Source organism: Gambusia affinis, linkage group LG13 (genome assembly GCF_019740435.1).
Source record: "Gambusia affinis linkage group LG13, SWU_Gaff_1.0, whole genome shotgun sequence".
Lineage (NCBI taxonomy): Eukaryota > Metazoa > Chordata > Actinopteri > Cyprinodontiformes > Poeciliidae > Gambusia > Gambusia affinis.
The window spans coordinates 19,901,539-19,923,853 of record NC_057880.1 but is presented as its reverse complement, the minus strand read 5'-3'; the positions used below and the strand labels follow the sequence as shown (position 1 = coordinate 19,923,853).

Genomic DNA, 22,315 nt, shown 5'->3' with positions numbered 1-22,315 from the left:
CTAAAAAGAGAAAAGTTCTTCAAGACAGTGTAACTAAATAAGGCAGAATTATGGTAGCATTTTCTTAGTACTTGCACTTGGGAGCTATTGGATTCAGGTGTGTTGGACCAGGGAGACATTTAAGAGTTGCACAACACTGGCCCTCGAGGACCAGGAGTGCCCACCTCTGGCTTACAGCCAAGTCTGTTTCAGAAGTCTTGTGGTTCTTTCAAATGTAACTTTTGAAACCAAATGATTGCATTTTAGATGCATTTGCTCTGCTTAGTAACATGCTTAAATCCAACCACTTGTCTTATCAGTCATACTTTGTTTAAAAGAAAGATAGATTCTTTTAAATGATAGTGAACCCCTGCCTATTTGTGAATTCTTCCTTGGAACTTGACTTATAAAACTGGCCTATTCACTGATTTTTTTTCCATAGTGCACATCTATAATATTTAATGAAAAATACAGCTTGGGAACCACAAAAATGCTAGGCTCACTGCTACTTGACACGCTATTGACTAGCATTTGCAAAGCAGCCAATCTGGCGGTGGCATTCATTTTCCTTGCCACTGACTGACCGTACCACAAAAAGCGAAGACAAGTAATACTCTAGATGTTAACATCTGTAGTAGTGCTAAGACACTTTGCATTAATGCATATTAAGGTATATTTGGTGTGGGTAGTTTGTTGTTTTTAGAAGTGTCTCAAGCATTTGCAGATTTCAGCTATTCGTAAGTGGCTGTGACCCTTAATCCTCTGCAAATACCAGGGGGCACGCTGTAGATGGAGATTTAGAAATGTATATGTTTTAGAAATTGTAACTTTTATGCTGCTAACAGTTTATCAAGAAAGTTGGAACTATATCTGCTAACGACATCCATTTCAGCTGTGCCTTAGGTGGTGTATATTTCAGCTGTTTATGTAACCACAGCACTTTCCAAAAACCAACAAGTGGAGCTGCTTTGATGAAATACAAACCGTCATAAGAACAAGTTAAAATTTTATGCTCTCTATGCACATGACACCCATACTGGATGGCATTTGTGAGAAATCTCCTAGTACAAATTAAGACTAGAAGGGGGACTAAGGTAGATTTTAGCAATTTTAACCTTAAAGTACAAATGCACCAACATGCTGACCAAACCCAGCAAAGTCTCAGATGTCGATCATGTAGAAATCTGCAGAGAATTTGGCTGTTGATGTCATTTAAATCTTTTTCTTTCTTTCAGTAATTATATCCTATTAATATGGTACCAGATTTGTAACATCAGCTTTCATCTGTGTAAAAGTGGTAACAAAAGGAAGACGAGACACAGTTAGTTATTTGGAGTAACTGTAATGTTTTTAAAATTAATGAGAGGATTTAAACTATTTAAAAGGAAAATGTCTGCTCTATGGCATGCAAAGACATGTACAGTGTTCATTTAGACTGAAAGAGCGTCACTTTGAACAGATAACAGAAAGACTTAACTGAGTGCAGCAAAGTTGCTCAATTTGATCCTTTTAACTGTAGGGGGACTTAAAAAATGTTATTACATATTGCAGTCATTGCAGTGAATGAGGGACAAGGACAAGATCAAGCAAATGTTTATAAACATATGTTAAGCTTTAAGGAATTGAAGTGCTTGGGAAGAGACATATGATAAATAATTGTATTTTAACAGGGATGTCATGGCAATAGCCTGTCCAAACTCTAATACAGTTTTAATTTATAACTTGCCGGGCATTAAATTTTAGCTACAGCTCTGCCAAAACAACTAAAACTGAGACCAGTTGCATTGCAAGCCTGGAAGAAAAACACTGTATAAAATAAATCATAACTCATGTCTGCGGCTAAAACCCAGCAGGCATTAATAAATACAAATATTCTCCTATCAAAACACAGAACCCAGTATTTGACTCGATGTAATCTCTGCTGCTCATTATAACAGAAAGGTCTGAATTTAAAACAGGATCAAATACACCAAAACATTTTAAAGTGCAATTTGATTCCAATTCAGGTTGTGATACACACACAATTCTATAAAGTTGTGCCTTAGATTGTAAGTGCTGCAATTACACAGACTGATTCTGGGTGATAAAACAGTTTGTAAAAGACTCCTGCAAATCCCCAACTTTTCTTCAGCAAACACAGTAATTTGGCTGCTTGCCATGCTTCAGAGCAGAGGATTGTAACCCAATGCTGCTAATGCTGGAGCATTTAGATTTTTTTTTTTCACTGAATAAATAATTTTATCTCTCAGACATTAGTCAGCCCTGGATTACATGGCTAATCTAATTTAAGAAATGGGTGAATAACGAGGATTATGATTACAAACCTGGGAAAAGAAGATGTTTTAGTCTCACCATGAACTCCATAACAAGAACAACTTGAATTGTACTCTTTGTAAGTTGAATAAAAGCCTTTAAAAATGATCTTTTTATTACAATAACATTGTTTTACTCCGCGCACCTTTCCAGTAAGTACATTTATTTAGTGAGAAAGAAATTCTATGTTGAGGTACAAAATCACCTCTGGCACAATTATTGATACCTTAAAATATAAATACCGTAAATTATTTTTATTCAAACGTTATTTTAAGTTAATCAGAGTTTCTAGTAACTTTTAGCAATCTATGGCTTTGATTTTCCTTGGTGTATAAATGACAAGACACAGAGACATTTTCTTTTAGCCACTGGTCACTCTAATGACCGAGAAATAGCTAAAATACTGGGTGGAAGGAAGCGTTGGTGACTTTTAAATTATCAACGCTCACTGTTGGGTTCACAAAATAATAAAAAATAACATAATAACCATAGTTGCAATTCTCATGCTAGGAAAAAGTTGATGACAAATGACACATTTCCTTCTCACCTCTCTTTGTTTTGCATCATCATAACAATTTTCACAAGACCGTCCCTGAACTCTCTGATCAGGATCGCTAAGCTCTGTATCAGTTGAATACATGGAGGAGGATAATTAAATCCCGTTCCAAATGGCCAAATATTTTATAGGATAGAGGAGTTTTAAGGCATAGCACTTGAAATACTGTATGGTAATGCCTGCAATTACATTGTTGCATGCATTCATGTTGCATTGACAACTGAGGTTGAGTATATTTTGGTTAAACAGCAGGGGGGCAATTATTGTGTCATGACAGATTTTATTAAACATTATTTCATGCTGGAAGTTTCTAAAATTTAAGGTAGAAATGCATCTTCTGCATCTTCACTACTACACAACTGCTGGCATCTGTGTAGTGGTTTATGTAATTGATGTCATAGAAAGTTGTTTTTAGAAATCAACTGCTGTTTTCTAACCACAGTTAAATATAAATTAAATTTGCAATTTTTTTAGTTTTCTGCAGTGCCACTAACAAAGAGATCATAGCTGATCCCTTTTATAACATTAAGCCTGTGGCAGTTTTGTGGCTCTGCAAGCTGCTCATCATTGTTGGAAACCAGCTTCTTTTTACAAAAAGCCAATTAAATGGTGCAAATTGTTCTATGAGCCACAAAGAAATGTCCACAACTTCCTCTTTGGATTTGTTTCTGGGCCAGAGGGGTTTGTATTGTCAGCTGTTAGTGTCAGACACCCATACACACTCAGTGTGTGGGGGCATATTTGTCTCAGCTGTAAGCCAACATTGGGAGGAGACTTTCCCTAAATAATTCCAGGTTTTTAAAAGAAATGTATGGATGTTTGTCTGTGTTGTTGCCAAAGGGCAAAACAAAAAGTATAAAGCAAAAATAAAAACCTCCCAGCTCTCTACTTTTAAAATGTCAGTTTTCAAAAATGAAACACAGCCTTGTTTTGGGCTTGATGCTAGTCATAGTGCATATTTGACATTATCCAGGGACTTTTTGAAAGAGCCTGGAGTGCAAAAGGTCAGGATTTTCTCAAACTACGGAGGACATATAATCCTTTAATTGAAGGCAAAATACCAAAATCCTCCCCCTAATGCTGTAGTCTGAAAATAAAGACAAAATCAGAAAGTGAACCAGTGGCAAAGTTTGGGACAGTTTAGTTTATTGGGGTGTAAAGGGGTGGAGAGAGGACCGGGAGGGTGTCAAAGGCTAAGCAACTTCCGTCAGCTTCCCAGCATTGAGAAGTAAAGAACAACTGAATTGCATGTCAGCTAGACCTTTGCTTTTAGTCAACAAATTCCTGCTAGATTAGGCAACAGGCCACAGTTTCTGCCCAGTGCATCTTAAACACTGTGACAAACATTCCAGAGCGGAGACTCGACACATGACTTTTCTGTTTCTTCCAAAATTAAATGCTAGTAAAATGAAGATTTAAAAAATATACCTTTTTAGTGCCTTGCAAAAGTATTCACACCCCTATAAGTTTTGCGCGTTGTCACATTACAGTCACAAACCTCAGAGAATAGCACATATTTGTGAAGTGAAGTCATCTTTTCCTGCAAAAAGCTCATTTCTGCTGGAATAGCTACTCAGTGTTTGAGTGTATATTCTCAAGCCATGTTACAGATTTAGGCCCCGTTTACACGGAGCCAGCTTGTTGCAATCCAGCCACTCGTTTACACGTCTCAGGTGACCAAAGTCTCACATGATTAGGTCTGGACATCCCTAATGTGCAGTAACAGTTTTGATTCTATGTAGTCCACAGTTCAAAACTTGTCAACAACAGCTGTCTTGACCTATAGATTTCTCCCACATGAGCTATGGACTTCAACTCCTCTAGCATTACTAGGCACCTCTTGACATTTTTTAATGTCAAGGTTTGCCTACTCTGCCAGTTGAGGTGGAAAGCTATGTTTTGGTTTCTTTACAGTTGTGCCAAACCTCCCTTTTATTTTCAGATTCTGAATTGAACAGAACTCTGAGAAGTATTTGGGGTTTGGAATATTTTTTTATAACCTAACAGTGCTTAAAGGACTCCCCAACTTCTTTAACAAACCCCTCAGGCTTCATTGAATAGCTGTGTTTATGCTGAGATTGAATTACAGTTAGCTGATCCAGGTTTTATGTACGTGTATCTGGAAAGTTGAACTGAGTAAAACTGGACGGTGCCCTTTGAAAACCATGTTTTTTTTTCCTTTCACTTTACAATTGTTTATTACTTTGTTTTGTTCTGTCTCATAAAGTTCCAATAAAAAACTTTGGATTTGTGGTTGTAGCTTAACAAAATGCAAAGGCAATGCAGATTAATTAACCACTTTTCTCACTGTTTAGAAAATATTTCTGCACAGTGAACTTCTTCTGAACATAAACTCCTCCAGGTACACTCCTGCTGGAATAAATATTGTCTCTCTTTGCCTCTCTTAGGGGGAAACTTCAACCTTGTGGCAAATTTCCTGAGGCGGCACTCCAATCTCAGATGTGTTGTCGAGCAGGGTATGTGACCTACATATTTTTATGGACCCCTGTCCCATTTGAAAGAATCAGAAATGGGTTGTCTCAAAGGCTCATTTTCAGCCAAATTTCCCACAGAAAGAGCAAGTCATCTGCAGCTCTCGTGTTGATTTTTCTCCCCCCCACTTGTTTTTATGTCTTGTCCCTACCTGCTTAGGGTGCTGTTAAAATAGCCCCCTTGAGAGGTTTCAGGGAGTAGGAGAGAGAGAGGAGCAGTGTGACTGTCTATGGAGGGCAGTGGGAATCTATCTTCACGGCCCATATAGTGCCTCTGACCCTTGGTCACCTTTTCATGGGACCAACATGGTTCTCTTCCTGTCAGTAAAGTTAATATCTGCTCCCACAGGACGGAGGCCTGGATGTTGGGGCAACGGTGATCTGCTGCAGAGTAAAATGACGGGTTCTTTCAGTAGGTCCGTCACAGATCAAATTAGGCCTGGTCCTCTGGGGTCAAAGGTTGTGAAACTTAGTCTGCTGAATTCACTACGGCCTACACATGTGGTTAGCTAATGCCAAAACATGTAATTAGTTTTAAATTGCATTTATAAGAAGTTCTTATTATAATTACATTCTGATAACAGTTGAAAGATGTTCATTTCAATAAGCTGGGAAGTTTTATGTTCTTCTGCCTAAAATGATTTTGAGAAATTTTTGAAATAATGTTGTTGTTGTTTTTTTTTACAGCTTTTAATTGTGCTTTAATTAATTCCAGTTTAACAGTGGAAGAGCAATAAAAACAACACCAAAATGGTCAAATAAGATTTTGTTTATTTACAATTTTTATGGCTCATCTCGTTTCTACTTAAATTATGATCTTACCTATATTTGTATACGAAGTCCACGCACCTACCCGTCTCCACAAATATCTTCAACACTAGGGCTCAGCACTGCCCCCTATCAGTGCGGCCCGGTACTTTCTGCATCACCTTGCGTATTTTCACTTTGCATGTATGGCCGATCAGTCTAAGCATGTCAAGACAGACCGTCTTGTGTATTTAAGACGCTAAACGTATATTGCTCACGTGTAGCACATGAGTAATCCAAGATGTATATTAGTGATATTAAGAGAGATGCCAATGGACATGCCTCAGCTGCTTGCATAAGTGCCTCCAGATGTGGCAACATTTAAAAATGTTGAAATAATACACAAAAAAGTGCCTCCCCTGACTGGATGCCACTGCTCCTCATTATTTCATTGAATTTTTCCACTGCATCAGAACCTCTAGCAAATCAGCCCATAGCATCATGCTACCATCACCAAGCCAGATAGTTGCCGCAGAGTAAGTTTGGAAGCTTCATACTCACTCATTCAAAGATACTTTCTGGTTTTGTCGCTAACTAGCTCAGTGTTTGTCTTATATTTATGTATAAAACTTTCTCCAGAATGCATTTGACTTGTTCAGTTGGGAGTTGCAAGTCAATCGTAAAGGTATTATCTTTAGGAGCAGAATGCCAAACAAGGCAGAATCTTGTTTGGCATTCTGCTTTTCAGTGGTGAAGTAAAAGTGGTTTCTCTATGGGCATTGGTGTGCCAACAGTTTCCTGTTCATGGGAGGCCTGCACTTGGGTGGTTGCTGTTATTTTTTTATTTTGAACATCAAAACTAATTTTCTTTGTTCAGAGGTCGACAGTTTAGGTTGGATAATTAAAACTTGGATGGAACACGGTGTTCCAAAAAGACAATTATCCCAAAAACACATCAAAACTCGTTTTGGAATCAAGAGATCACGTTTCTTGAATGTGTTTCCCAAAACCCCAACCTCAGTTCTGTTTAAAATGTGTTGTGTTCTCAAAAGTGGCAAACCTTTTCTGCCATGACTAGTGATCACTCATTCGACAGGAATGAACCCAGAAGTTTGATGATGGCTGCAAGTGTATGAGAGAGGTGCAACAATCATCCAGACAGGATGTATTGATATATTTGAATCTGCATGCATTGTAGCATAATGTGATTGTGGACTAGAAAAATCCACAATTAATTTATACTCATGCAGATTATTCTTGTTTTATATTCCAGCTCACTCTGTTAAAAAAACGATACTTCGTTCCTTCCAAAAATTCAGTCCATTCAAGTTTCTTTATGTTTTTCCCTGCTTATGTATATAATTTATTAAGCAATCTATTGTGCATTTTAAGTGTTCTGTTCTCTAACTGAAAATGGTGTCAAATCTAAGGCAGGTTTTGATAATTAGGGTTCAAGTGTAAGGCTGTAAGGCAATGAAACAATACTGAAAAGCAGCAATGTTTCAGATCTTCCAGCCGAACATGAAACCCAGTTGTAGTTATTGTTTTCTGATTAAAATCATAAAGCAGCATGAACTAGAAAGAAATGCATACTTCCCTATGAATTTGTGTATAATTACTGCACCATTAATAAAGCTGCACACATATCCCAAACATATGAAGAATTTATTGTAACCTATATTGTAATTGCATCATTGTCAATGTTAAATAGTTTTAAACTATGAAAACCCATGCAAGGCCACAACCATTTTTACCTGAAAATCTGTTGGTACAAACCTTGTACAAGATCTCAACCTACTTTTAAGACTGAATCGCCAAAAACCTTGAAAACCTTTAGAGAATAATAGAAAATTTGTCAGGTCTGCAGGTGAAGTTGTTTTGAGAACCACAGATGCATCTTCTGCCTATTTGGGTATCTTGTTTTAGTATAGAATATGTTTGAGCTGCTTTGATTAAAACACATATGAACTTTGAATACTTGAAGTCATGTTTGCTGTTTGCTAATTGCTGCTGCTGCTAGTCTGAAGGTGCTGATTGGGGGGGGGGGGGGGCAGTGGGGAAAGGGAGCTCTGTAATGTAGAAGCTCAGAGGAGCTTTGTGGAAGAGGTGAAACTTGGCACCCTGAATGGTTGCCACCAGAGATTAAAGGCATCTCAAAAATATGAGCAAGAATTAAACCAACATAAGAATTAAAGCAACACTCCAAGTATGTTTTTATAAAGGGATAATATTATAACATAATATAAAGCTCCTAAAAGTCAACTTTCTCCTAAAAGTCTCCCTTTCATTAAAAATTGCTGTATTTTATTTGATCTTTTAAGAAGATTATAATTTCCATCCATCATCTTTACCCGGTTGTTCATGCAGTGTTCTATGTGGGCTGGTTGCTATTTTCAGCAGTCATTAGGCAAGAGGTGGGATACAATTTGGACAGGGTCCAGGGACTTTGTGTGTCCCTGTCCGTCAGGGGGACACACAACAGGACAAATAACCATGCACACACACACACCTTGTGACCAATTAACCTAAGCCGGAGAACCCATGCATTCACAGCGAGAACATGCAAACGTTTACTAAGATCTTACACTACAAAGAAGAAACAAAGTACCCTGGAGGTTTGCACATGATCGTTCTGAGAGCTACAGAATGAATATGTGTGGGTCGGGCTTTGGACACCCCGCCCTAAGGCAACATCTTCTAAATGGTCTTGAATGGCTGCAGTGCATGTTGCTCATGAACAATAGAATATTAAAATGAGTTATACTATCTACAGACTCTGTTGAAGTAGCTTTTTTAGAAGTTTGTAAAACTGATCTCCTTAATCTTCAAAAATCTTACTGAACAATAGGACTGCATGATATCGCTCTTCACTTTTCTCTTGCCCATCATTACAGTGGATCCGTCGTTCTCCATGAGCGTTCTCATATTTGTTACAAAGGTGTATTTCGGGTGAGGACATAAAAAGTGATGAGACTTTCTTTCTTGCTTGATGTATTGTTTCCAAGGAGATTGGAAGAACCGAATATAAAAACTAAGTAAATGCTGCATCTATGCAGTGTTTGCTATTGCGACCAATGCTGCCTGACTTGGGAAGAAGGGTTCTGACTTGTTTTATTAGTGCTTTCAGTTCTTGCCAGAAATTGTCACAAAGTTTGTTGCAGTAGTTGCTTAGACATCTAATATTAATAATACATAGTACATGTAAGTAATAATTCTCCACACACGAGGAAAGTCATTGAAGAAGATTTAAAAAGGGAGCTTATGTGCTATGTAGCCCTCAATTAAAAAGTTACAGACAAAATTAATCAAACCGGAAAGTTAGAGATTTATTCCTTTTATTTTTTTAAATCCTTTCTTGTGCTGGTTTTTTATTAACTTTAATCTGTTTTTCTTTGATTTATATAAAACAAAATTATATGGAGCCACATAAAACAAAATTTGTTTTTGAATTGGACATATTTCCTTTTGAAATCAGTTTAACTGTAGGTTTACTCCAAAGCCCAGAGTTAATGTAAAAATGTAAACTATTTCTATGTTATTGACTCAGCTCATAAAGTTCTGGATATATTTAAGCTCCCATTGTGTGATGAATAGTTCGTAGATGTTAATTCAAGCTTTCACCACAATTCCTCCTGTCTGACATGGACTGATAATTAGAGGTAAGCCCACATTATTAAGATGTGTGCTGTTTCCCTGCCTGCTTTCAGATTTGCGTTTGTTTCCTGAGCGATATGTCGTGTGTGTGAGCTGCCCAGAAGATGCCTCGGTGCACCATGGAAACCCGAGCCTGGCCGCGGTGAGTGCTGTTTATACTCCTCTATTTCCCCTTCCAGTTGCTTGGCAAAAAGTTCAGCATTGGTCTGTGTGTTATTATAGAGTTTCATTGCCAAATTGTGCTCTCCCTTTATGCATAGTGGTCTGCTTTACTACAGGACAGGGGGTTTGAACTCTGTTGGAGCATCTTGTAGACCTAGAAAAGAAAATATGAAGAGATTTGTGTCAAAATGTTCAGGGTCGCCTTTTTTGAGAATAAGTCTAACCTACCACAATCAAACATGAAACATTAATTACATTTTTATAGTTTTATGTTGTTGAAAGAGAGATTTATCAAATTGTAGCTAGCTAATTCCAAAGCTTTTCTACACTTCTAAGTTCATTTTGGCATTAAAGTCAGCCCTGATTGTTTCAGGAGTTTTTATTGGCAGCTTCCAATTGCCCATCCTGTCTTTCCAGAATATGTCAGATTAGATGAAGACAGTCTGTTTAAATTTTGCCACTGATTCTCAATTGGATTAAGGCCTGGACTTTGACTGGATCCATTAAAAAACTTAAAGGGTTTGGTCTAAATTTACCAATATTCAGTTTTCTGGGTTTTTCAGCCCCTAGCAGGTTTTCTGTCTGTATTTAATCACATCCATCGCCCCGTCAACTCTGCTGAGGAAAAACATTCCCACTGCATGATGCTGCCACCACTATGGCTCACTGTAGGATTGGTGTCCTGTACATTCTTGTGGCAAAATGCAAATAGGACTTGCTTTGGCTTTTTTCTTGCCAATCTACCATAAAAGCCAGATCTGTGGAGTGCTAAACTACTTGTGGTCCAGTAATTATTTTCAGATCCTCCAGTGTCACTATGACATCTTTCCTCCTTGCCTGTTTAAATGCTTGGCTTCTCAGTCTCGGGGGATAACCATGCTTTGGTTGGTTCACAGTTAAGCCAAACTCTTTCCTTTTTAAGTGGAGGAAAAGAACAGAGCTCAGTAAGATGTCCAAACTTTGGAATTTGGTTTTATGAACTGACTTCTTCACAAAACAGATATGGCCTCTGTTTATGTGTTGGGTGACGTATAAAGCCTGTTGTTTATCTGGGAGTTAAAGGGTCCATATACAAATTTCTTTAAAAATCTGAAAACCATTTATAAATGTATTTTGTATTCATCTGTCATATAAAATCATATTAAAGGCGTTTGTGGTTGTTATACAATATGGATCATTTTAAGGGGTGTGAATACTTTTGTAGAGCACTTTAACTTGAGTGGATTAAAACAAGTAAACTGTCTTCATCATTAGTGTTTTAACAGAGATCTATTACATTATTTTGCAGTCTAAATGCTGTTTTTCCTTTTTAATATAATCTACTGTCCTATGGTCAGTGTACGTATATTTGATCCTGAAAGCCCCCTTGAGTATTTTAGGAATTGGCAGTGAAGCCTCTCACCTTGGCACAGACATTGCACCGCCTTCCCATCCCATGATAAGTGGTTTGCTATTTTTCTGTGAGGGATTTTTATTTAGATTTTTTTTTTAAATACCTCAGCCTTTTCCGCAGCTCAACTTCCAATGAAAGCAGCGATTGTAATATTTTTGTCAAGCTGCATAGTCGTCGACGAAGAGTTCAGATTGTGTAACCGATTTTCCAGTTCAAGGAGGCATTGCTGTCGATTGCGTTTCTCTGCTCAGGATGTGGTACTCTGGGATCATACAGTACAAGCAGAGGGAATTGGAGGGTGGGAGTTTTGTGGTGGGGCTCTCACTAGCTCAGCCGTGTTTGTGAGGGGAAAGATACCAGACAGAGAGGCACAAGGATTTTCACATGACAAAAGAAATCATTTGTTCACTTTCTCTTGCTCTATTCTTAACTTGAAATGCACGTCAGAAATCAGAATTCTCTTGTAAACTATAATAATGTTGCTGTCTAAGATGAATGTGGTCTTTGGAGCTTCTTTCAGACTTGATCTTGCTTTTGAAGGTTTGTAATCCCACAATGCTTGACAGCATTTGCATGCAAGACTTCAAAAACAAAAAAGAAAAAGAAAAACTTTTCTGCTCTTTACTTTTATTTTACCACATTTGGTAAAATAAAGACCTGAAACTTTAGAGAAGTTTCAGGTTTGTCAAGATTCAGTTTTGTGTGACTTGCAGAAGAAAAACTGTAACCACAGTGGAAATGTAGACAAATGAGAACATTTTATAAGGTCAGAGGAGCTGAGTTGTGAAGGAACTGAGGTAACATCATGGCATCCATCGCGGATCCTATTCATGCAGGATTACTGTACACTCCCATCCTCTTCTGGGACAAAGTAGCAATTTTGTTTTTTCCTGGCTGTGAGTCTGTCGAGACAAATTTAATAACTTCCATTTGACAAGAACAAAATACTAGACTTTGTTTAATTTTTTGTCTGTTAAATGCATCAAGTCGGGGCTTTCAGCCTGTTGTTTTATTTCAAGATTTACTTCATTGAGCTTTCTTAAAGGCATTAAATTCTGTTTCTCCACACATGCACCAGTCACAAGTTTCCATTGTTGTTCTGTTTAGCAACTTTTGAATCAAATTTTTAATTACTTCCTTGGCATGCCAACAAGTTTTTCTAAGATCTGGTCACTTGATTCAGGTGTGCAGGAGAGCCGGGATTCTTCCAAAGGTTGTAGAACAGTTACACTCCAGGACTGCAGTTGCAGACAGGCATAAATTGAAATATGAAACGGAACTATAAATAAGACATGACTTAATAAAGGCAACCAATGCTAAATTATGATCCCATATACGCTACTCAGAGGAATCCAGTAAATGTTTGACAATCTCCCTATTTTACTGAAGGTATACAATATAATGAATTGCATTTGATAAGATATAATAGTTGAAGTGTTGCGCGTTGAAGTTGTACATCCCTGTTACATACCTGGCCAGATGAATGTACTTTGGACGATAAATGCTGGACGATAAATTGTCCCAGAGCGTATTACGGTAAAAGATAACGTTGTCGTTTTGAGAACATTTTCAAGTAAAATAATAGTAATAATGGTCTAAAAATGTAACAACACTTTCTCAAAGATCAATAAATTTTAAATTCTATTGAACATTTAAACACTGGAGCTGAAAGACATTTTGAATATCCAAAATAAATGTAGAAAACAACAGAAACAACAAATATAATAAATTACGACGTCTCTATAAACAAAATTATCTTTCAAAAAAAAGGGATAGTTGAGACCAAAGCACCAGACTGGAGACTTTTATCAGTCAGTTTTTGGTAAAAAGAGAGAAAAAAGGGAAAAACAATAAATCAAGCGAATAAAAATTGAGTTTCTTTTAATTTGGTTAATTGATTTATTGTTTATTGTGACAGACCTATCTATGCTGTCCTCACTGCATGTAGATATTTAGTGATTGAGTTGGGGCAATTGCTTAATAATAAAGAAAGGAAGATTATGATTAAAACATTATCTAAGCTTAAACTCGGAAGACAAAAATTATTAGTCCACCAAAAAGTCAATAATTATACCCATAAGCACAAATAAACTCAGCTTCAGTATGAATAAATGTCATTTCCTCCAGTTTAAAGTGTGGACACTTACTCAGCATTTTCATTTGTTTCATAGATACAATTTAAATGTTGTTCTTGCAGACATCAGATTGTTTTAAACCAATGGCCATAGTGAAGTTTTAATTGGTGAGAAACTTTCATCTTCCCCTGTTGGACATCTGACTTTAGGTCTCCTCCCTGTTTATTTTTCCAACTTGGAACTGGAACATTTTTTTACTTCACTCACGCAGCACAAAAGGATACGACAAAACAGCAGAATAAGTATTTATCCAGTTTTAGTACTGCTTTAAAGTATCTCAGTATAACAGTACTTGGAAAAACTTGTAATTTATGTGGTACTAACCCTCTGAACACACTGCTGGCGTTGCTTCTCTGCTTCAGTTAAACAACTTACAAATACAATCTCACTCTGCATCACGGTCGCTGTCACATGACCAAATAAATATCACATGGCCCCTCCCCAAACACAAAGAGCAACAAAATGGAAGTATTAATATTGGACCAGTTTTACTTCTCAGACTAATACCGATGTGTTAAAAATTGACCAATACAGGATTTAATGGAGATATATCTTGCAACCCTACTGTTAATTGCTGTTCTCAAAGAGAAAATGGAATAATCTATTTTCAGTAGAGATACATAAGCATTTTCCAAAACCAGAGATCTGGAATTGGCCTAAGAACTCTGATCTGCACATCTTTTTTTGATTCTGTGTTGCTCTAATTAATGCCAAACTTCCACTTCTCTTCACTCCCCAACTTTTACACAGATGACCAGTGCTCATCTCACCGCTTTACTAATTGAATCTGTAGGACTCCTCTCATGCCGACAGATGTCTTTTTGTTTAGTATGTGATTGGAGGTCGGGCCTAAATCGGTTTCTCTGGACTCTGTCAGCAGTTCTTAAGTTGTCATTCGCAGTCGCTCTTGTTTAACAGATAGAAACCAATGGTTTGTCAGGAACAGTTGAACTATCCAACAAATGCTTTGGTTTCAGCACAGCGATGCCTTTAAAGCTGTGACAGAGATGTCTGGAGTTTAGAGAAGTCAATCTTGACATCTATATTAGCCAGATGCACTCAGTCTGTTATGACCTAGAAACCTTTAAACAACCGTGGCTCAGAAAAGGTTGAAGCTTTCAGACTGCTTTATTTTGCAGAAGACAGTGGGAGGCGAACAAGAGGTTTTGTGTGTTACCAGATTTTATTGTTCTTTTTTTTGTCCTCCTTGACTTTTTGAAAATTTCAAGTCCCCTCATGAGAAGTTGCTTGTGAGTCAGCCTGCAGTGAAGGAGGGCAGTATGGGAAGGAAAGAGCTTGTTTAGGATTGTCGATGTTTTGTAGTCAGGCAAAGAGTGGGCAGCTGAGGTGAACGCCGTGCTGCGCCGCAGAAGTTTGGATCAAAGGGAGCACAGATGTGTTTCCAGACCCCCCCGCCCCGATCCGTCCTCTTCTGAGCCCTGGACAAGGCTTTGTGTTTATTCATGACCTCAGCACGGCTCTGTTTCTCGCAGCTCCCAACAGCTAGCTGCGGCCGTTTCCCAAACCTCCGGGATCTACCCATCTCCTCTTCTAGGTCAAATACACGGGTGGGATTTCTCGCAATACATCGTTAAGTCCCTTTGATTCCACTTGGCCTTTTGATGTCTTTTCTGATTTTTGTCAAAGTGCAAACAGTTAACAGCTCTTGCTAATCCATCCTCATGGGTGGATCCAAAAACTTTAGTCATTGTTGGAGGATAAGAGCTGTCCTCTGTTTTACACAAGTCTGTGCCCATGCTTATTGACTTTGTTGCAGAGAAGATGTGGTGAGCTTAGACAAACATGGCATGCTTTTCTTTATGGGAGAAGGGTGGGTGTAGAATGATTGGTGGAATGTGTGGAATAAATTTGTGAACATCTCGGCAGGAGGTATTTCTGCCTGGAAGGCTGGTGTTTTTGTTTCTTGGTGCCAGTTTGAAGGTTTTATAAACGTGGCTTTCTCGTGGAAAGAATAACTCAGTATTTAGATGATTTGAGGGACTCAGGCATTTCATGTTGATGTGAGTTATTATCTCTCCAACGATGATGAGTGAGTAATTGGATTTACGGGATAAAATCTGACTGGCTTTTTGTGTTAGGCGAGACGTAAAGATTTTGGGTAATCCAAGAACAAACAACCTTGTTTCCAGTATTTTACTGTAGATGAGAGACAGTGGGTGCTCCCCACTCTGATATTGCTTTTGATTTGCTATGATGAGGGGTTTTTTTTGTTTTTGTTTTTATAGTTGTTTCAGATTTCAGACAAATTTGCAATGCCCCTATGCTTGACTGAAAAGGTTTAGACTTATTTAAAAGTCACTGCTTGTCTGTTTGCATCAAGAAACAATCAAATGTAACAACATCACTTTTAATCAGTATTTATAATCTGTGAAATTTCCATATTTTGGCAATGACACATTTCTATGTTGTTGTTTTTTTTTTATACTTCAAAAATGTGCTGGAAAGGAAAGTCAGAAGATAAAACCATTTACAGTTTTCAGTTCAGAGAATATTAGGGAAGCACACATAGAGGGAGATGCTCTGGTCAGATGTAATGAGCTGCATGTACATTAACGTAAGATTATATAAATTCACTCTGCACCTTTCAGATGTTTCTTTAAACCATTTATTGGACCACATACCACTTTCCTTCTACTTCACAATCATGCACTGATTTGCATTAGTTAATTTTATGAAATCCCATCATACATCTGCTTTCATTATTTCTGTATAGAGTTCTGGGTTCTGTCTGGACGCTCCACTTCCTCCCAGTGTCCAAAGACATTCATGTTTGATAATTGGTCTCCCTAAATAGCCCTTAGGTATGATTGCATGTTTGTCTTTGTTTGTCCAGTGTTCCTTTGTATAATCCTTGAGAAAGCCAGTCATTGCAGCAGTGGAGTGTTTTAGATCAGTCGGACCGTTTTGCCGTATCGCTGCATTACTTCAAGTGCAGCTGCATTACAAGATAACCAACATAATCCCCCGCTGTCTGTACTCCTGCCTTATCTGAGGTGACAGAGGAGAAACTGGTGTTTTTATGGACTATCTGCTTGGTTATCTTTTTGAAGTTGCTTCCAGGAGCCATTAAGAGCTGGGTTAAGTTATAAGAGCGTGTACCAGCATCCATTTAAACCAAATAATTCATCGTCTCTGGTCTCACTGCCCTTTTGCCAGGCTTATCTTTATAAACTGACATCCAGATGTGCTCCCTTGTTGCAGCTGCTCTGGTGGAGCTTTGCTGCTTTGTGGGCTTCAGGAAGTTCATTTTCAGTGACATTTTTACTGCCTGTCACTGTTGCTATTCATAGGACTCTCCAGCTATTCAACTAATCTCCCCACAGTACAGTTTTATCCACAAGGCTTATGATAAACACAATGTTGACTGATTTCTTTCTTTCAGACTTCCAGACTTTTGGCGTAGAAAAATTAGCTGCCCAATAAATCGGTGCACCCTTAATTATATCCAATTGAGAATCTGTTGGAAACTTTTAATGGATGCTCTCCATTCAATCCGATTGAGCTTGCTCTGTTTTGCAAAGAAGAATGTGCACATTTTTTGATGTGGAGTTATGCACTGCAGGTAGAGACATAATTTCCCTTCCATTTCAGTTAAGGGTATGAAAACTTTACAATGGTGGAGATTGAAATTATAAAAGTGCAAGCAATAATATTCAGATGGGGAAGGAAGTTTTACGTGAACATGATAAAAACTTTGAAACGAACCAATCTCATTGGATAAAAGGAACACCGGATACGTTATTTACAATCTTGACTTTCAGGGTCAAAGGCAGACAAGAATAATTTAAGCATTGCCTCCTTCTGTCGATTTAATCCTCTTTATTTCTTTTTTTTTTGTCCTCCTCGTACATCCGACCTTCCTCTGTTCGTCCCTCTTCCTTTCCAAGACTCAGTTCTTTCACTCTCTTGTTCTTTTGAAGTCTCTCCGACAGGAACAGAACGACTCTAAACTTTCCCAGGGAGCCTCCCTTTGGCTCCTTGTTGATTTTTCTTTCAAGTACACGTTCAAACAGGATTTATTCATATTAAACAGCCGATAATGCATATCAAGGCCTCACAATGCTTATTGTGGCCCTCACGTTTTGCACTTTCTTGCCTGCTGCTGTTGTTGGGGTGGGTGCGTGAGTGTGTGGGCGAATGCAAGTTTGTACGTGTGTCCCTGCCGCCAGTCCAAAGGCCAGCTGTAGCTCTGGCTTCCGAGTGAGAGCAGAGAGTGAAGCGCTGCCCACACTGAAAAATGAGTCCGCTCTTACACAAAGAGCAGCTTGTGGACAGCTTCCTGTGTGAGGATTCTTACTCTTGTGGGCATGTTGAAGAGATGTCTGAGGTCAGGCGGTGTGACTTTGGGAGGTGCTTGTGCTTTTGTTGTGCTCCTCTCCAAACACTCTTTCTTATTCTGCCTGTCTCTTTTCCTTCCTTTTTACTTTTCCTCCTTCGTTACTCTCCCTCCGCCCGGCCTCTTTAGTCTCTCTGCAGTTACTAGGTCTCAACATCCAGCGCTAAGCCACAACGCTCCATCTCACTCCTGCAGCTTGGGTCAATTACTCCTTTTCTCTTGCGTTGCCACTGGTATCGTGTTTGTGGAAGTGGACCTTAATGATTTTTCATCCTGCTTTAGAAACAACTGGCGGACGCCAGCGCTCACCACATCGGCTTTCCCCGTCTTAAAGAGCACATTGATCATTTTACGAACCAGTTTATAGGAGGGCAATGATCTGAGAAATGGCCGATATTAAATAAACATGGCGGCCACTCTGTTGAGTTTTCCCAGATTAAACGTCCATGTGGTTTCTTTTCCCCGCTGTGACAGTCTATCATTTCCAGTCATGAAGGGGACACGGATCTGTGAGTTGCATTGTCATCTTGCCCTGAATTGTTGTCCACAGTGAAGTAACCTCACTCATATTGGCTGAGACACTACTAATGCCTTTTGGTAAAACCCTGATTTTTATGTCTCTTTCATCACAGCGGTTAAATTTTCCACTTATCAGTTCAATTTCTTAAATTTTAGCGGTGGGTCACATTTCTAATAACATGACCTGCTAAAGTATTCACATCCCACATTTTTTTTATGTTACACCCACAAACGTCAATTTACTTTAGGAGGATTTTATGTGATAAAACCAACTGGTGCATAATAAATGCTCTACAACTCCAGTCCTACAGCGCGGCTGTCCTGCAACTTCTGGATACATCCCAAGATTTATCTTCACCTGGTTCAAATCCTGTAAATAATCATTTTTAAAAATCAAGCACCTTTTTCTGTCCAATTGATTGATTGAAAAAATAATCAACAGAGCACCGCTACACTGTATAGATGTTTGACATGGTTTTAGAAGTTTTTCTAAAAAAAAAAAAAGGAACTGAATTATCTATTTGCATTTTCTTTTGTATTTTTAATATGGTATAAAATAAGCTGGAGTTGTTAAATGAGAAATTAGCAGTTTTCCTTTTTTTTTATTTTGATTAATTGCCACAATAGTAAATCACTAAAATATCAGCCCTCCGGTGGTCTCATGTTCTCATGTTCAGGGTCGTTCTGCTGGAATGTGAATCTCAAGTCTGTTCAGGTTCTCCTCCGGGATTGATTTGTATTTAGTTTTGTTTATCTTTCCATCAAGTCTGACCAGTTTCCCTTTCACTGCTCAAGAAAAGATGAGATTCTCCCACCCGAGATCTGCTCCTCTGCAGCTCTTCCAGAGTTATCATGAGCCTCTTTTCTGCTTCGCTGCTTAATGCTCTTCTTCAAGCCCTGGCAGTTCATGAGGGCGGCCTTGTATTTGTTGGGTTGCAGTCGTGACCGACTCTTTCCATTTACCGATAGTGGATTTTCACAACTCTGTGAGATTTTCAAAGCGTGGGAACTTTTTATATCCTAAGACCTGCTTTAAAGTTTTGCAACTGGTAATTAGGTAACTTTTGAAGGTAATTACGTGCACTGGATTTTATTTAGGGGTGTTCAGATTTTTAATTTACATTGTGCTCGACTGCCACATAAAGTCATGACTAAATGTGACAAAATGTGAAAAGTTCACTGGGTATGAATACTTCTGCAATTCTCTAATAATAGAACAATCTACCACTGGCTCTTTCCCAGTCTCAAATGGCCCTGCTAGCACACTGTGCCCTTATTATTGCAATTAATTTACAACAAACTGACAGACTCTCTACCTCCAAGTTCTGGTCAATTTACTACCAGCATCTTCTGTTCTCTCATAAAACTGGAGTCTGTTCTCGGTCAGCCAAGGAAAAAAAGCATGTGATTAACCTTCATTAGTGGCCCGTTGAGGGCACATGTTGGTGAGATCCAATTTTTGGCTTGTTCTGTGTTCTGCCTCAGAGGTTCCCCCTCTCTAGTATGTGGAGTTATTAAACTTTCACCCCAAACTTAACCCTTTAGGGAGCTTGTTATGAGCTTTTTCTGCCATTCGAATGGAGTTATGATTATTCTTATTTCCCTTCCTCGCCACACGCGTTTACATTTCCTCCTTCCATCAGGGGATGCTGCCAGCTAAATCCTCTTTGTTTACACCTTTTCTGTTTGTCCTTTCTAGACTGAGCTGAGTGAGCAAACCAGATCAGAATATTTTTCCAGTGTGGGAGAAACCCGAGAGCTTTTACGCAGCCCGAAAAAAACAAAGAAATCTGTGCTTCAAACGATGTAAGTATGATGTAATGCTTTCCAACCCCACCAGTCAAAGAGGACACTCACACAATGTTTGTTCCTATGCTTTTAGCTGTTTTTTTTTTTTTGCAGAGCCAAACAAGCTTGTGTCCATCAAGAGATTTGTGGTTCCACGACTGAGATGCAGCCGATGGAGCAGAGTGGCTTTCCCAAAAAACAGAGACTTGAAGGTAAAGCTGGGGAGGCAGAATCGAGGCCGGAGGCCGTGCCCAGGTCTGAACTGAACGCACCCCTGGAGGCAAACCACAAGGTGCCTTGCAGCAATTCCTTAATTGAACTTGAGGCTGAGGTACGGTCTTCTCAAAGGCAGAAACACGAGGCAGAGAATGAAATAACACAGAAGACCAGCAAGAGGTGCGAGAACAGGGAAGATCCTGGCTCGCAGCTGGCCAAGAAAACGTGCCTTGGAACCTGTTCAGCCCCAGCGCAAATCCACTCCACCTCGCAAACACCCAACCATAACCTCCCTCCCCTGCTGCCACTTCCTCCAGTCGGAGCGATGGCAAACTCCAAGGCTTTCCTTGTCTCCGAGTGCAAGAAAACCACACTGGAAGTAGAGCTGCTTACTCCAGGGAAACAGGCCCAGAGGCTCCTCCTCACAAGCAATAACACAGCAAAGACAAACCAAAACAGGCCAGCCGCAAGTCTGAGGGGCCTATCTGTCAAGCCCGCATCCTCGAGCTCCTCTATTGGTTCCAGACCCGCGTTCGGAGAGGAGGGGAGTGAAAACGTGCCCAGAACCTCGAGATTACGACGAACGAAGAGGTCCTGAGAGGGAGAGGAAAGCTGAAGTAAAGATCCCTGACGCCAAGGAGATACACATTTTATTCTGTCGGGCTGCAAGTTTGCAGCTCATGTGGTCTCTTTAGTCGGCTTTACTTGTTATTCTTAACATGTTGTTCTTGGGATTCGCATCAGATGCTAACTGCTTTGTGTCAGTTCAGACTTGTGTGTTATAGTTTTCTCTTGACAAATACACAAAACAGGCTGGTGCCTCTCCCATTTTTAGTAGCGGTGATCCAGAGATTTCTGCAAATGGAAGTAGAAAACCTTTATTGGAGAATAGATTTTGGTTTTATGTTAAAGATCAGGGATTTGAGACAGGCAGGAGCCGCGCAGTACGTCATGGCTCTCAGTCTGAAGCGCTGGCTCCTATGTGTCTGAAAAGTGTCCAGTATCCCCACTGAAGCTCTGATGTGATTGATGGCAGTTTCCAGACTTATTTCATCGCCTCGTTCTTATTTTGGTTTGACTTCAGTCACTTACATTTAACCTAATCCATCGCTCCTGAGCAATTGAAGGTGGTACATTGTAAAAGTATTCACACCCCTCGAGCTTTTTCACATTTTCTTATGATGTGTTTTGTCTGGATTTTATATGATAGCCCAACATAAAGTGAGACTGTGAAGTCACAGGATAGCAGTATTTTTTTTTCCTTTTTGCAAAAACAATAAAAAAAAAATCTGAAAAGTTTGTTGTCCTTTAGTATTTGGACCCCTTTGTTCCGACATCTCTAAATGAAGTTCTCAAAGTAGCAAAAAGTTACCTGTGTGTAACTCAGTCAGATTAAGTGGAAAGCAGCTGTGATGTCAGAGATCTCAGCATTTAGGTCTAGACTTTCACTGGTCCATTCTAATGCATTAATGTGTTTTGATTGAAGCCTTTCTAAATCTCCTCCTAGATGTTTAGCTGGTTTCCTTTACCCTAGTCTCAAGTTTTTTGCAGCTTCCATCAGGTTTTTCTCCAGGATGCAGGAAGCACAAATTTCCTTAATTTTGGAATTTCGGTTATCGGCCAATACTTACATGTGACGACAATCTTATCCCCTAATCTGATCTACCTCAGCAAAGGTCTAAAAAAAGCAACCACTGTATGCTTCTGCTCTCCCATGAGAGACATTTGACTGATAGACTTTCCTGCTATATTTAGCAGACACAATCGGTACTAGCCAAAATCAGAATCGGCAGGTCAGGCTTTTTAAAGATTGATAATCATTGGTGCAGCTTTTCTTAGGATATTTTATAACCTAAAACCTGCTGTAAACATGTCCCTGACCTGGCTGCTGTTCTCCTTGGTCTTCATGATGCTGGTTGTTCTCTAACAAACTTCTGAGCCCTTCACAGAACAGATGGATTTATATTGAAGTTATATTGCACACAGCTGGACTTATTTAGGTGA

The 22,315-nt window shown here is 39.0% G+C and overlaps 1 protein-coding gene across 4 annotated transcripts in view; it reads left to right on the top strand.

The window, feature by feature from the left end:
* The window catches only part of LOC122842955 (SLX4 interacting protein), a 43,505-nt gene extending 21,896 nt beyond the window's left edge, over positions 1–21,609 (top strand). For 2 of the 4 annotated variants that reach the window (XM_044137281.1, XM_044137280.1), the window contains exons 6-9: positions 5,257–5,325; positions 9,795–9,883; positions 20,007–20,113; positions 20,210–21,609. In XM_044137281.1, coding sequence (XP_043993216.1) covers positions 5,257–5,325; positions 9,795–9,883; positions 20,007–20,113; positions 20,210–20,909 — 965 coding nt within the window. In that variant the 3' untranslated portion in view covers positions 20,910–21,609. The remainder of the gene's footprint in view (positions 1–5,256; positions 5,326–9,794; positions 9,884–20,006; positions 20,114–20,209) is intronic. The other 2 variants (XM_044137284.1, XM_044137283.1) reach the window with 1 other exon arrangement.
* Positions 21,610–22,315: the final 706 nt, after the last annotated feature.